At 39.9% G+C, this 17473-nt stretch overlaps 1 protein-coding gene across 1 annotated transcript in view; it reads right to left on the minus strand.

Annotated features, from left to right (window-relative positions):
* Positions 1-7741: 7741 nt before the first annotated feature.
* C2H2orf81 (chromosome 2 C2orf81 homolog) overlaps positions 7742-17473 on the minus strand; it is a 41623-nt gene continuing 31891 nt past the window's right edge. The window contains exons 3-4 of the mRNA XM_053700946.1: positions 14805-15050; positions 7742-8997 (exon numbers count right to left, since the gene is read on the minus strand). Of these exons, the coding sequence (XP_053556921.1) occupies positions 8002-8997; positions 14805-15050 (1242 nt within the window). The 3' untranslated portion in view covers positions 7742-8001. The remainder of the gene's footprint in view (positions 8998-14804; positions 15051-17473) is intronic.

Genomic DNA, 17473 nt, shown 5'->3' on the forward strand with positions numbered 1-17473 from the left:
ATCTTCAGCCCCCGCTTGGGCCAAGACTTCAGCCGGATCATGGACATCTTCAGCACCCGCTTGGGCCAAGACTTCAGCCGGATCATGGACATCTTCAGCCCCCGCTTGGGCTTGGATGAAGACTTCGGAGCCTGGACGGATCGGTGATACCCGGCGTGGTGAAGATAAGGTAGGGAGATCTTCAGGGGCTTAGTGTTAGGTTTATTTAAGGGGGGTTTGGGTTAGATTAGGGGTATGTGGGTGGTGGGTTGTAATGTTGGGGGGGGTATTGTATGTTTTTTTTTACAGGCAAAAGAGCTGTTTTCTTTGGGGCATGCCCCGCAAAAGGCCCTTTTAAGGACTGGTAAGGTAAAAGAGCTTTTCTATTTTAATTTTAGAATAGGGTAGGGCATTTTTTTATTTTGGGGGGCTTTGTTATTTTATTAGGGGGCTTAGAGTAGGTGTAATTAGCTTAAAATTGTTATAATATTTTTCAAATGTTTGTAAATTATTTTTTTATTTTTTGTAACTTAGTTCTTTTTTATTTTTTGTACTTTAGTTAGTTTATTTAATTGTATTTATTTGTAGGTATTTTATGTAATTAATTTATTGATAGTGTAGTGTTAGGTTTAATTGTAACTTAGGTTAGGATTTATTTTACAGGTAATTTTGTAATTATTTTAACTAGGTAGCTATTAAATAGTTATTAACTATTTAATAGCTATTGTACCTGGTTAAAATAATTACAAAGTTGCCTGTAAAATAAATATTAATCCTAAAATAGCTACAATATAATTATTAGTTATATTGTAGCTATATTAGGGTTTATTTTACAGGTAAGTATTTAGCTTTAAATAGGATTAATTTATGTAATAAGAGTTAATTTATTTCGTTAGATAAACATTATATTTAACTTAAGGGGGTGTTAGTGTTAGACTTAGCTTTAGGGGTTAATACATTTATTAGAGTAGCGGCGAGGTCCGGTCGGCAGATTAGGGGTTAATACTTGAAGTTAGGTGTCGGTGATGTTAGGGAGGGCAGATTAGGGGTTAATGCTATTTATTATAGGGTTATTGAGGCGGGAGTGAGGCGGATTAGGGGTTAATACATTTATTATAGTAGCGGTGAGGTCCGGTCGGCAGATTAGGGGTTAATTATTGTAGGTAGCTGGTGGCGACGTTGTGGGGGGCAGATTAGGGGTTAATAAATATAATAAAGGGGTCGGCGGTGTTAGGGGCAGCAGATTAGGGGTACATAGGTATAATGTAGGTTGCGGTGGTGTACGGAGCGGCAGATTAGGGGTTAAAAAAAATATGCAGGTGTCAGCGATAGCGGGGGCGGCAGATTAGGGGTTAATAAGTGTAAGGTTAGGGGTGTGTAGACTCGGGGTTCATGTTAGTGTGTTAGATGCAGACATAGGAAACAATAGGGCTGCGTTAGGAGCTGAACGCTGCTTTTTTGCAGGTATTAGGTTTTTTTTCAGCTCAAACTGCCCCATTGTTTCCTATGGGGGAATCGTGCACGAGCACGTTTTTGAAGCTGGCCGTGTCCGTAAGCACCGCTGGTATTGAGAGTTGCAGTGGCGGTAAATTATGCTCTACGCTCCTTTTTTGGAGCCTAACGCAGCCATTCTGTGAACTCTAAATACCAGCGGTATTTAAAAGGTGCGGGGAAAAAAAAAACAGCGTTAGCTACGCGGGTCGTTACCGACAAAACTCTAAATCTATCCGATTCTCTTTAAAATTTACAGGTATATCATGCACATTAGAAGTTGAAGGAACTGCAACTGGCAATGTACTATTACTGATGGATACACTATCTGCATGTAAAAGTTTATCATGACAACTATTACAAATGACATTCGGCGAAATAATTTCTACAATTTTACAGCAAATGCACTTAGCTTTGGTAGAACCGATGTCAGGCAGCAATGTTCCAGCAGAAACTTCTGAGGCAGGATCAGATTGAGACATCTTGCAAAATGTAAGAGAAAAAACAACATATAAAGCAAAATTATCTATTTCCTTATATGACAGTTTCAGGAATGGGGAAAAATGCAAATAGCATAGCCCTCTGATAGAGAAAAGGCAAGAGGCAAACATCTATGGGGTATTGAAATAATGAAAAAATTTGGCGGCAAGTATGACGCACAACGTAACAAACTTTTTTGGCGCCAAAAATAACCGGAAATTACACACTCGCGTCATTAATGACGCAACCGTGTGAAAGGAAATGACAAAATTGCGTCATAGACGTATTTTTTCACGCCAAAAATATTTTCGCGCCAAGAATGACGCAATAAAGTTTAGCATTTGGCCTAATACCGCCCGCAATTTGCAAGAAGTAGTCAATTGAAAAAAAGACTAAACCCCAGGTAAGAAATAAATTCTTAAAAAATTTTTTATATTCCCCAAATATGAAACTGACAGTCTGCAGAAGGAAATACATGAACCTGACTCATGGCAAATATAAGTACAATACATATATTTAGAACTTTATATAAATGCATAAAGTGCCAAACCATAGCTGAGAGTGTCTTAAGTAATAAAAACATACTTACCGAAAGACACCCATCCACATATAGCAGATAGCTAAACCAGTACTGAAACCGTTATCAGTAGAGGTAATGGTAAATTGAGAGTATATCGTCGATCTGAAAAGGGAGGTAGGAGATGAATCTCTACGACCGATAACAGAGAACCTATGAAATAGACCCCCATTAGTGAAATCATCGTATTCAATAAGTGATACTCCCTTCACGTTCCTCTGACATTCGCTGTACTCTGAGAGGAATCGGGCTTCAACAATGCTGAGAAGCGCATATCAACGTAGAAATCTTAGCACAAACTTACTTCACCACCTCCATAGGAGGCAAAGTTTGTAAAACGGAATTGTGGGTGTGGTGAGGGGTGTATTTATAGGCATTTTGAGGTTTGGGAAACTTTGCCCCTCCTGGTAGGATTGTATATCCCATACGTCACTAGCTCATGGACTCTTGCCAATTACATGAAAGAAAACAGTTAAATGTCAGCTGATGCAATTAGCTAGCAAAAGGCTGCTCTGAGAGCAAAGCTTTGTCTGACCCTGTGAGGAGGAGATCACCTGACAGATGCCTGTAACACAACGATTGTTTTTTCTATAAAGCAGTTGTTAGATGCCCCAGTAATATAGTTAGGAATAGTTTAGTCAGCTCCTGAGTTAGGAGTAGGTGTTTGTTTTGTGAAACCTGCTGTGTAACAAATAAATAGTTTGTTTCTAAAACAAAATGATTATTCCTTGTTGCTAAAGCCAAACGCTTGGCCACCTTGTGGTAGATTTATTAAGCAGCGGTCTGCCTGAAACTTAAGTTAAGAAGCAGCGGTCGTAACTGCTGCTTCTTATCTCATCCACCACCACTGAGGTTTGCGGATTGCAATCATCCTGATCAGATATGAAATGCTGTTTAATAAATCTACTCCTTAATATTTATGTAAGATTACTAACTCTTCATGTGCGAAAACCCAACACCAATAGCGCTCAGCCTGAAGCGTATTATGCTAATTTTACATTCCTATGTTCTTCACATAGAAAAAAAATGTCTTTTTATTTTTGAATAAACATTTTTATATATACTTTATAAAGTATAAGTACAGTATCTCACAAAAGTACATTCTAAAATACATTCTAATGTGAGTACACCCCTCATATTTTTGTAAATATTTATTATATCTTTTCATGTGACAACACTGAAGAAATGACACTTTGCTACAATGTAAAGTAGTGAGTGTACAGCCTGTATAACAGTGTAAATTTGCTGTACCCTCAAAATAACTCAACACACAGCCATTAATGTCTAAACCATTGGCAACAAAAGTAAGTACACCCTTAAGTGGAAATGTCCAAATTGGGCCCAAAGTGTCAATATTTGGTGTGGTCACCATTATTTTCCAGCACTGCCTTAACCCTCTTGGGCATGGAGTTCACCAGAGCTTCACAGGTTGCCACTGGAGTCCTCTTCCACTCCTCCATGACGACATCACGGAGCTGGTGGATGTTAGAGACCTTGCGCTCCCCCACCTTCCGTTTGAGGATGCCCAACAGATGCTCAATAGGGTTTAGGTCTGGAGACATGCTTGGCCAGTCCATCACCTTTACCCTCAGCTTCTTTAGCAAGGCAGTGATCTTCTGTTTCGAGTCGTTATCATGTTTGAATACTGCCCTGTGGCCCAGTCTCCGAAGGGAGGGGATCATGCTTTGCTTCAGTATGTCGCAGTACATGTTGGCATTCATGGTTCCCTCAATGAACTGTAGCTCCCCAGTCCCAGCAGCACTTATGCAGGTCCAGACCATGACACTCCCACCACCATGCTTGACTGTAGGGAAGACACACTTGTCTTTGTACTCCTCACCTGGTTGCCGCCACACACGCTTGACACCATCTGCAATAAATAAGTTTATCTTGGTCTCATCGGACCACAGGACATGGTTCCAGTAATCCATGTCCTTAGTCTGCTTGTCTTCAGCAAACTGTTTGCGGGCTTTCTTGTGCATCATCTTTAGAAGAGGCTTCCTTCTGGGAAGACAGCCATGCAGACCAATTTGATGCAGTGTGCGGCGTATGGTATGAGCACTGACAGGCTGACCCCCCACCCCTTCAACCTCTGCAGCAAAGCTGGCAGCACTCATATGTCTATTTCCCAAAGACAACCTCTGGATATGGCGCTGAGCATGTGCACTCAACTTCTTAGGTCGACCATGGCGAGGATTGTTCTGAGTGGAACCTGTCCTATGAAACCGCTGTATGGTCTTGCCCACCGTGCTGCAACTCAGGATCTTGGCAATTTTCTTAAAGCCCAGGCTAGCTATATGTAGAGCAACAATTCTTTTTTTTCAGATCCTCAGAGAGTTCTTTGCCATGAGGTGCCATGTTGAATGTCTAGTGACCAGTGTGAGAGAGTGTGAGAGCGATTACACCAAATTTAACACACCTGCTCCCCATTCACACCTTAGACCTTGTAACACTAACAAGTCACATGACACCGGGGAGGAAAAATTGCTAATTGGCCCTAATTTGGACATTTCCACTTAGGGGTGTACTCACTTTTGTTGCCAACAGTTTAGACATTAATGGCTGTGTGTTGAGTTATTTTGAGGGGATAGCAAATTTACACTGCTCCAATCCATTTTGTGAATACCATCAGACCGGGGAGGCGTAGATGTGATCCCTGATATTGCTCAAAGGTGCCTATATAGTGACTCAGGGTGCACACATCAACCAGATAATCCAGTTCATGTGTGCACACCTATTACCCAGGTGATATTCATTCAGATAAAATAGACAAATGGTATCCACAGCACCAATTAGGTAATAGAAAATACCTTTATTTTCACATTACATGCGACGTTTCGGCCTTCACAGCCTTAATCATCAGATAAAATAGCAAGCAGTGCCAAATTATGGCCATGTTTAGACCAAGTATCAAGTAACCCATGATCAAGTAAGTGACCAAAGATCAAGTAACCTATGATCAAGTAAGTGACCAAAGATCAAGTAGCCTATGATCAAGTAAGTGACCAAAGATCAGGTAGCCTATGATCAAGTAAGTGACTTAAGATCAAGTAAGTGACCAAAGATCAAGTAACCTATGATTAAGTAAGTGACCAAAGATCAAGTAGCCTATGATCAAGTAAGTGACCAAAGATCAAGAAACCTATGATCAAGTAAGTGACCAAAGATCAAGTAGCCTATGATCAAGTAAGTTACAAAAGATCAAGTAACCTATGATCAAGTAAGTGACCAAAGATCAAGTAACCTATGATCAAGTAAGTGACCAAAGATCAAGTAACCTATGATCAAGTAAGTGACCATAGATCAAGTAACCTATGATCAAGTAAGTGACCATAGATCAAGTAACCTATGATCAAGTAAGTGACCATAGATCAAGTAACCTATGATTTATGGTGAGGCTACTTAAAGGGCCCTTAAACCCAAAAATGTTCCTTCATGATTCAGATAGAGAATACAATTCTATTATCTAAGTTGCTGCAATTTTTAGATACCCTTTGTTAAAGAAATAGCAATGCACATTGGTGAGTCAATCACATGAGGCATCTATGTGCAGCCACCAATCAGAAGCTACTGAGCCTATCTAGATATGCTTTTCAGGAAAGAATATCAAGAGAATGAAGCAAATTAGATAATAGAAGTAAATTAGAAAGTTGTTTTAAATGGTATTCTCTATCTGAATCATGAAATTTTTTTTTTTGGGTTTAATGTCCCTTTAATACCAAGTAAGGTTGGCCCAAGGTATATAAAAAACGTTTGTATGTTTGATCCCTGCTAATTTCCACAGCAACATGATAACGTTGAAATAACACTCACATTAGAACATATATAGAACTGATATGTCTAATACAAGGATAGGTTGCAATAAGGCAAGCACGGTGATCAAGTTTGAATAGGGTAGTCTGTGTTCATCTTTCTGATAGTCTACACTTCACAGAATGTCTTAACATGACACAAAGATGTAGCTACTTTAGTTAATATGTAACAAATTCCCCTAATTATGTAACAATACAGATGTATAACTCTATAATATAGTTGAATTGAAATGACAATTAATTAGATATGCTTTTATACCCCTTCTACTATGTAGATATGATTTGACTGCTAGTCAAGAAAGAGCTGCTTAGCCATACAGTATATGGCTTCAATCAGGCTAAAAAGTTTTTATACCACAAACTAACTCTTATATACAACTCTGTCGGACGCTGGACTATTACAATTAACAAGTAGCTTTGTGAGAACCAACTATAACTATGCTGGCAGCCTCGATACTTACTATACATAGCTACATATGGTTTCTCTAACAACCGGGCGCAATGCTCAGGACTTCCGGTTTGGTGATGATGACAAATGATCTGCACCACCGAGGATGAGGGTTATAACAAATGTGTTGACCAGCAATAGATCCTCTGGTAGCCGTGTAAGCAGGCTTGCTACAAAAAGCTCCATCTTTCCAGGTGAGCGGTGAGGACTATGGTCACTATACCTTTTTAAAGGCATCCTGGGACAAGGGGGCGGCATTGCACAAGCAGTTCACTAGAACTGCTTGAACAATGCTGAATGCCAAGAGCGTATGCTGTCAGCATTCAGTGATGTCTGGCGGACATGATACGCTACAGCGTATCATGACCGCCAGACTTTAATCATTCGGCCCCATGGTCTGAGGAAGGGGCTGTTGACCGCGAAACATCACTATTATGCAATAAATTTGATATACAAATCCTGAGTGTAGTCCTTATCTTCTATATATAAATTTTTACTTATTTATTTTAAGTAGACAACCCAAGGTATTGATCTAGGCCCATTTTGGTATATTTGATGCCACTATTTGGCCACCAAATACGATCATATGAAAAAATCGTTAACTTTCACAAACTTTGAGTTTCTCATTGAAATTATTTACACAGATAATTTTTTGCTAATGGTTTTTATTCATCTTTAGTTAAGAATGTATATTATTTCCCATGTGGAGCTATAGAAATGAGATTATAAACAAATAAATAAGCATGCTTGGTTGTGTATTTATATTTGCACTCATGAGACAGCTGCCATACCCTGGTGTTTTGTTGGCACCTGGTGAAGGTCTTGGTTAAAGGGACACTGAACCCACATTTTTTCTTTTGTGATTCAGATAGAGCAGCAATTTTAAGCAACTTTCTAATTTACTCCTATTATCAATTTTTCTTCGTTCTCTTGCTATCTTTATTTGAAAAAGAAGGCATCTAAGGAGCCAGACAATTTTTGGTTATGAACCCTGGACAGCAGTTGTTTATTGGTGGGTAAATGTATCCACCAATCAGCAAGAAAAACCCAGGTTGTTCACCAAAAATCGTCCGGCATCTAAAATTAGTCTTGCTTTTCAAATAAAGATTCCAAGAGAATGAAGAAAATGTGATAATAGGAGTAAATCAGAAAGTTGCTTAAAATTGCTGCTCTATCTGAATCACAAAAGAAAAGAATTTGGGTCCAGTGTCCCTTTAAGGAAAGCCAGCTGACAACATTTGGTAATGGTGACGTGAAATGGGGCACACTTGTGGCACATTATTCCTGATCAGCTGGCTCACTTTGATGCTTGGCAAGGGTTCTATATCCTGTATGGGCTTTAGCTCCCCTGTCTCCTCTCTCTGCCCTTTTTCTCTTTGGTGGAAGCTTGATAACGATTTGCTCACTGGGTGATTGCTCATTTTCAGTATCACTCCGGAGTTCAGCTGCATGGAATCCAGGTTAATGCCTATTGCAGATGAAATTGGTAGTATGGTTTCTTCAACTGCTGTGAAACTAGTGAAAGGTTCAGATAAATTATCACCTGGTGTTTGCTTCTGGAAGTCCAAAGAAGGGAGGCCAGCAGTGTCTACATTTGGCCTCCTCTTCAGTTTTGGCCGACTGATGGCTGCTGGCTTAACTACATGGGGGGCCTTCTTTACTTTGCTCTCTGCATTAATAGGATTCAGCACTTCTACCTGAGGAAATATGCGGTGATGGGATAGAATAGAGGGGTCCAGCTTTGGCACAGAAAGGATATTGCCAAATTCATCATACACAACAACATTCTTCTGTGGTGGTCGGCCCTTCTGGATCTTTAGGATATTATGCAGGGAGGGGGGTATTAAGCTAAAGTTGCCATCTTTATTTTCCTTCTCTATCACCTTGAGCTGCTGCTCCATGAAGATATCCTTTTCTGTGTCTGCTAAGGACTTGGTAATGTTCTTCAGCCCAGCAGAACGTAAGGGTCCAGTATGTGGCTGATATCGCCTCCTGGGAATGTTCTGAGAAGGAACTAACTGAACTGTGGTTTGAGAAGTTTGGTACATAGGGGTCACATCATGGATCTCTTTGGCTTCATTCTTCTGTTCGTGAGTGGATGGTGCATCTGGCTGGGGAGTAGGACAGGTAAGTTGGGCTTTAGTTATGGCTTCTCTTGGCTCAAATTCATGCTCTTCTTTTTGGGAAATGGTTTCCTCTAAATCGTCCTGCTTCAAAAACGTTAATAGGTAATGTCAGAATGAGGCCACTGATGAAAAGTGTAAAACATACAGTATATATATATTTACAGATTTAATTTATTTTGGGGTTAAACTTTTAGTCAAACAGGTGACAATATTATGCTGGTGCCTATAGTGACACTAGTGTCATCATGTGTAGAGTGACACTGTCTGTATATGTGTTTGTCACTGTACACGTGATCACACTTTATTCACCTGTCTGAAACTGTCATATTGCAACTTACCAAACACATACACAGACACTGTACACGTGATTACACTATTGTCACCTGTCTGATACTGTCATATTGCAACTTACCAGTGTCAGATATGACAATATCAGACAGGTGACTATAGTGTGATCACGTGTACAATCACAGTGTCTGTATATGTGTTTGGTAAGTTGCAATATGACAATATCAGGCAGGTGACAATAGTGTGGTCATGTGTATGGTGACATGGTTTCTATATGTATTTGGGAATAGAACAGAGATAAAGTCCAGCACTCAGGTATGCTTGCAAGTCACAGTGACCAACGAGAAATAGTGACAGCATAGCAAATTTATTGTTTAAAACAACAGGGTAACAAACAGCAACGTTTTCGGGACCTCTGCCCCTTTCTCAAGCGGATATACACACTGAATAGTATCACCTTATATAGTTACAGACCACTAGGTGGCGCTAAAAACAATTTGAGTAGTTAACTCTTAACACTAATTCATTATTTACATAGAGGTATCCGGTCTGATATATATACATCCATGATCAAATTTGTAAATAGATATCTAAACTTTCAATTCATGTTAAGTTCATAATAAATTTAATAATAAATTTAATCAAGTTCAATTTATACATACTAATGTTTCCTACATACCATACAGCACCAGGTACTCACAGTTTTGTGTGAAAATGGAAGAGACACAAACAGGATTTGAAACCTTTTCATATTTAGATCTAGAGGCATCCTGGATTACCACCCTTACCAAAGGCCAGAGAGATTTTCTACAGATGGCTCCCTCAGAAACAACTTTAAAAGAATACGAGAAACTGGCAAAGAAAAAACTTGCATATGATCTGCATGCTACAACCCTTGCAGAATACCATCGTGTTAAAAGGATTCCACGGGGACTGGGAATGAATGCCCGCCCAACACTTATGCGGGACAATAAAGAATACTGTGATATATACGAGCAGATATTAAATAAATGCTCTATGGATTTAATAGTCCTGACTGTGGATTGCCTGAATAAGGAAACTGTTCAACAACAGGAGAAATTGACTGAGATGGAATCTGATCTCAAACATACCTTATCACATGATGAATCAAGAAACGTTCTTGCTGATACTAATTCAAAGATGGATGAACTGAGAGAGACCATCAAGGAGCGGAAACGCACAAAATTCTGCAGGGATGAACAAGACTACACACAGGGCCGAATTTACCGCTGGCGGTACGATCCGGAAGGTATTACCCGAAGAACCACTTCCGGTCGACAAAGACGCCGCGGATGGATCTCAACTCAGCATGGGAGCAGTTCAGAGTCATCAGGAGCATCACCGGGGGACTCTGACGTCGACAGAGGAGCGGAGGGAGGAAACACCGTAAAAGTAATTGTCAACAAGGAGAAACCACGCCGTCAACTCCGGTCCCACAAGAAATTCTGACAGAGGACACTGTGGTAAATATATCTGGTCAGGAGATTACTAATGATGAACTGTCCATACTTAACAAAGGTTTATCTTATTGTCCTAAACAAGATTGCAATTTCTTTAGATTACAAACTGATTTGTTTAATTTTTTTTCGCACCTTAAGATTAAAAACCATTTTCAATTTGTGTAAATTTTTTTAATTAATTTGTTTAATTTCGTATAAAGAATTTACAACAATCAAGATTTTAGAGATAAACAATTTCATTTGTTAAATACGTATTTCCTCTTTAAAGGAAGACTGATAAATCCCAGTCTTTATTCATGCCTTTAGGCTGCATGGTACCCAATTCATGAATCCAATATGCTTCCCTTTGTTTAAGTATTAACTCTCTATCACCCCCCTGCGTAAACTTGGGACATGATCAATTATTTGAAATCGGAGTTGATTTATTGCATGATTTTTTTCCAAAAAATGGTGTACAACAGGAGCTGTCAGAATTTTAGTTCTAATTGAGCTTTTGTGTTCTATGATCCTATCACGTACACATCTGGTAGTTTCTCCCACATAGCTCCACCCACATGGGCATTTAATCAAATAAATGGCATATTTAGTATTACAAGTGTAATATCCCTTAATTTTATATTTTTTACCATTACTAGGGTGATAGAACAACTCTAATCAAATTACCACAGCAAGAACAGTTTAAGCAAGGGAAGGAACCCATATTGCTAGTAGTAATATACCTTTGTGCTATGGATTTATTAGGGCCTATATCCGCTTTAATCAAATGATCATGGAGGTTTTTACTTAGTTTATAAGCTGGCATTGGCAAATTCTGGAATTCTAGAATGTTAGGGTTACATTGGGATAGAATACTCCAATGTTTTTTTATTATCCTTTGTATTTTTAAACTAAGATGATTATATTCAGAGACAAAGGCTATACGTTTATTTACATCATCCTTTTCCTTTTTATTTTTAGTCTTAAAAAGACTTTCTCTAGGAGTTGATAAGGCTGATGCTATTTCTCTATTTATCAAGGGTGATGGATAGCCTCTTTCAATGAACCTTGAACCCATATCCTGTAATCTACTATCTACCATATCCTTATCTGATACGATACGTCTAACCCTTAACAATTGGCTCTTTGGAAGGGAGGCAATTAGGGCTGGTGAATGGGCACTATCATAACGCTAACAGGCTGTTACGGTCAGTACTTTTTCTGAATATATCAGTTTTTATAGTACAACCTCTCTTAATTACTTTGGTGTCAAGAAACTCAATTGATTCTTCATTCCATGTTAATTTAAATTTAATATGGCTGGTGGCAGAATTTAAATCTTGAACAAAAGCCAATAGGGTTCCAACGTCGCCCAACCAAACACCAAAAATATCATCAATGTAGCGCCACCATGTGGCACTACATTGAATAAACCATCTAATAGAGAAAACAAATTTTTCTTTGAATGTATTCATGAAAATATTGGCATAGTTTGGGGCGATGTTGGAACCCATGGCTGTACCTTGGATCTGCAACAAAAAAAAACTATCTTCAAAAAGAAAATAGTTGCAATGAAGTATCATTTCTAATAATTGCAACAAAAAATCTACATGCAACCTATTTAAATTCCTGTCATTGCTGAGAACTGACTCAATTGCACCTAACCCACTAGTGTGGGTTATAGAGGTATAAAGACTCTACGTCAAGGCTATATATAATAAATTTACTTGAAGAAAAATTTAAAGTGTCCAATATTAATAGAAAATCACTAGTGTCTTTAATAAATGATGTAGATTGTTCCACCTAAGGTCTGAGTATACAGTCTAAAAAAATTGAGACTTGGGTCAAAATGGAGCCAGTGCTAGCAATGATTGGACGGCCTGGGGGAGTATCTAAACTTTTATGTATCTTGGGTAGTATATACATTACAGGAGTGCAAGGGTATTTAACAGTAAGAAATGTGACTATATCTTTCTCAATTAAATTGTTTTTAAGGGCTATAGTTAAAATTCTATCTAGCTCTTTCTGAACAGAAAATACAGGGTTGTTAGATCATTTTTATATACACTTGTGTCATCTAATTGTCTCCTTATTTCTTTAGTGTAATCCTTTTTAGTCATTACAACTAGAGCACCGCCCTTATCTGCTCTTTTTAGTATAATCTTGTTTCTGTTTAATGGATTCTAGAGTCTCAAAATCTTTTTTATGAAAATTTGTTTGTGAGTTTTTTTAAACAAAAATTCTTTTGAGTATCTTTATTCATCTGTCCTATATTTAAACTTTGTCTCTTTAAATACTCAGTTTTATTCTTCAATAGCTCAATATCATATTTAACCAAATGTATGTATGTTTCCACACTATGATTAGATTCCCCCGGGATAAAAGAGCTCTTTTTTCGGAAACCAAGTTGCTGCAAAGATATAACCTCTTTATTATGAGATTTAGGTCTAATTTGTTCAGAAACATTACTGAAAATGGTTTTTAATCTTAAGGTGCGAAAAAATGTAAACAAATCAGTTTGTAATCTAAAGAAATTGCAATCTTGTTTAGGACAATAAGATAAACCTTTGTTAAGTATGGACAGTTCATCATTAGTAATCTCCTGACCAGATATATTTACCACAGTGTCCTCTGTCAGAATTTCTTGTGGGACCGGAGTTGACGGCGTGGTTTCTCCTTGTTTCTCCGCGCCTCCGTCGGCGTCAGAGTCCCCCGGTGATGCTCCCGATGACTGTGAACTGCTCCCATGCTGAGTTGAGATCCATCCGCGGCGTCTTTGTTGACCGGAAGTGGTTCTTCGGGTAATACCTTCCGGATCGTACCGCCAGCGGTAAGCTTGGCCCTGGGTGTAGTCTTGTTCATCCCTGCAGAATTTTGTGCGTTTCCGCTTCTCAATGGTCTTTCTCAGTTCATCCATCTTTGAATTAGTATCAGCAAGAACTTTACTTGATTCATCATGTTATAAGGTATGTTTGAGATCAGATTCCATCTCGGTCAATTTCTCCTGTTGTTGAACAGTTTCCTTATTAAGGCAATCCACAGTCAGGACTATTAAATCCATAGAGTATTTATTTAATATCTGCTCGAATATATCACAGTATTCTTTATTGTCCCGCATAAGTGTTGGGCGGGCATTCATTCCCAGTCCCCGTGGAATCCTTTTAACACGATGGTATTCTGCAAGGGTTGTAGCATGCAGATCATATGCAAGCTTTTTATTTGCCAGTTTCTCGTATTCTTTTAAAGTTGTTTCTGAGGGAGCCATCTGTAGAAAATCTCTCTGGCCTTTGGTAAGGGTGGTAATCCAGGATGCCTCTAGATCTAAATATGAAAAGGTTTTAAATCCTGTTTGTGTCTCTTCCATTTTCACACAAAACTGTGAGTACCTGGTGCTGTATGGTATGTAGGAAACATTAGTATGTATAAATTGAACTTGATTAAATTTATTATTAAATTTATTATGAACTTAACATGAATTGAAAGTTTAGATATCTATTTACAAATTTGATTATGGATGTATATATATCAGACCGGATACCTCTATGTAAATAATGAATTAGTGTTAAGAGTTAACTACTCAAATTGTTTTTAGCGCCACCTAGTGGTCTGTAACTATATAAGGTGATACTATTCAGTGTGTATATCCGCTTGAGAAAGGGACAGAGGTCCCGAAACGTTGCTGTTTGTTACCCTGTTGTTTTAAACAATAAATTTGCTATGCTGTCACTATTTCTCGTTTTCTATATGTATTTGGCCAGTCACATTATGACAGTATCAGACAGGTGACAATATGGGGACACTGTTTCTGGGTCTGTATATGTGTTTGGTAAGTTGCAATATGACAATATCAGGCAGGTGACAATAGTGTGGTAATGAGTACGGTGACACTGTTTCTATATGTATTTGGCCAGTCACATTATGACAGTATCAGACAGGTGACAATATTGTGCTGATGCTTACGGTAACACTGTTTCTATGTCTGTATATGTGTTTGGTGCATTATTACAATATCTAGATGACTTCATAGTGATGATATCTATGGTGACATCTATGTGTTTGTCGCATTAATGCAATATTAGTTCCTTCGCTCACACATGATACAGATTCTGACTATACTTGATTTGGTGACTTAGAAGGTTGGCGTACCAGGAGATTGCTTGCTGAATGCCAGGTTGATGTCATATTTTGTCGCTGACAGAGTGTAAGGTCCCATCGGGGAGACGTTGGGCAGCCAGTATGCCAGGATTCATAGAGAGATGGCAAAGGTTCCTCCTCATCCTGCCAGGTGCTCTCCGCAGCCAACTCAAGCTCCCCCTCATCTCTAGAAATGAATGCCCACTGGATGATAAGGGTCATTATGTCTGAAGCTTGGCTGGAGGTGTAGGGGATCTCCTGGATATGGGAGTAAGACAGTTAGTCTGAGGATGCGGCAGCAAAATGTAAACAAGCTGTTTAATCCCCTGGTGTTTGTATCGTGCAACTAGCAGCGTTTATAAAAAACATAACATGGGCGTTATTCACATCACATTTCATCAGTCACAAAAGACAAAGGGTGACATTAGTTAATACAAGATTATTACTATTAATAATAATATTTATTTCTAGAGCACCAACAGATTCCACAGAGCTATAAACACAAAAGTAGCATCTGAGAGGCACATTATGCACCATGTGAGTGGGGAGAGGTCCTGCTGTGAGTCGCTATCTATAACGTGTTATACAGGACAGAAGGGCGCTTATATGCTAAGGTAGCATCTGAGAGGCACATTATGCACCATGTGAGCAGGTAGAGGTCCTGCTGTGAGTCGCTATCTATAACGTGTTATACAGGACAGAAGGGCGCTTACATGCTAAGGTAGCATCTGAGAGGCACATTATGCACCATGTGAGTGGGGAGAGGTCCTGCTGTGAGTCGCTATCTATAACGTGTTATACAGGACAGCTGGGCACTTACATGCTAAGGTAGCGTCTGAGAGGCACATTATGCACCATGTGAGCAGGTAGAGGCCCTGCTGTGAGTCGCTATCGATCTATAATGTGTTATACAGGACAGAAGGGCACTTATATGCTACGGTAGCATCTGAGAGGCACATTATGCACCATGTGAGCAGGTAGAGGCCCTGCTGTGAGTCGCTATCGATCTATAATGTGTTATACAGGACAGAAGGGCGCTTATATGCTAAGGTAGCATCTGAGAGGCACATTATGCACCATGTGAGCAGGTAGAGGTCCTGCTGTGAGTCGCTATCTATCTATAACGTGTTATACAGGACAGCTGGGCGCTTACATGCTAAGGTAGCATCTGAGAGGCACATTATGCACCATTTGAGCGGGGAGAGGTCCTGCTGTGAGTCGCTATCTATCTATAACGTGTTATACAGGAGAGCTGGGCGCTTACATGCTAAGGTAGCATCTGAGAGGCACATTATGCACCATGTGAGTGGGGAGAGGTCCTGCTGTGAGTCGCTATCTATCTATAACGTGTTATACAGGACAGCTGGGCGCTTACATGCTAAGGTAGCATCTGAGAGGCACATTATGCACCATGTGAGCGGGGAGAGGTCCTGCTGTGAGTCGCTATCTATAACGTGTTATACAGGACAGCTGGGCGCTTATATGCTAAGGTAGCATCTGAGAGGCACATTATGCACCATGTGAGCAGGTAGAGGCCCTGCTGTGAGTCGCTATCGATCTATAATGTGTTATACAGGACAGAAGGGCGCTTATATGCTAAGGTAGCATCTGAGAGGCACATTATGCACCATGTGAGCAGGTAGAGGTCCTGCTGTGAGTCGCTATCTATCTATAACGTGTTATACAGGACAGCAGGGCGCTTACATGCTAAGGTAGCATCTGAGAGGCACATTATGCACCATGTGAGCGGGGAGAGGTCCTGCTGTGAGTCGTTATCTATAACGTGTTATACAGGACAGCTGGGTACTTAAATGCTAAGATAACATCTGAGAGGCACATTATGCACCATGTGAGCAGGTAGAGGCCCTGCTGTGAGTCGCTATCAATCTATAACGTGTTATACAGGACAGCTGGGCGCTTACATGCTAAGGTAGCATCTGAGAAGCACATTATGCACCATGTGAGTGGGGAGAGGTCCTGCTGTGAGTCGCTATCTATAACGTGTTATACAGGACAGCAGGGCGCTTACATGCTAAGGTAGCATCTGAGAGGCACATTATGCACCATGTGAGCAGGTAGAGGTCCTGCTGTGAGTCGCTATCTATAACGTGTTATACAGGACAGCTGGGCGCTTACATGCTAAGGTAACATCTGAGAGGCACATTATGCACCATGTGAGCAGGTAGAGGTCCTGCTGTGAGTCGCTATCTATAATGTGTTATACAGGGCAGCTGGGTACTTACATGCTAAGGTAACATCTGAGAGGCACATTATGCACCATGTGAGCAGGTAGAGGTCCTGCTGTGAGTCGCTATCTATAACGTGTTATACAGGACAGCTGGGTGCTTACATGCTAAGGTAGCATCTGAGAGGCACATTATGCACCATGTGAGCAGGTAGAGGTCCTGCTGTGAGTCGCTATCTATAACGTGATATACAGGACAGCTGGGCGCTTACATGCTAAGGTAGCATCTGAGAGGCACATTATGCACCATGTGAGCGGGGAGAGGTCCTGCTGTGAGTCGCTATCTATAACGTGTTATACAGGACAGCAGGGCGCTTACATGCTAAGGTAGCATCTGAGAGGCACATTATGCACCATGTGAGTGGGGAGAGGTCCTGCTGTGAGTCGCTATCTATCTATAACGTGTTATACAGGACAGCTGGGCGCTTACATGCTA

Source organism: Bombina bombina, chromosome 2 (assembly GCF_027579735.1).
Source record: "Bombina bombina isolate aBomBom1 chromosome 2, aBomBom1.pri, whole genome shotgun sequence".
Taxonomy (NCBI): domain Eukaryota; kingdom Metazoa; phylum Chordata; class Amphibia; order Anura; family Bombinatoridae; genus Bombina; species Bombina bombina.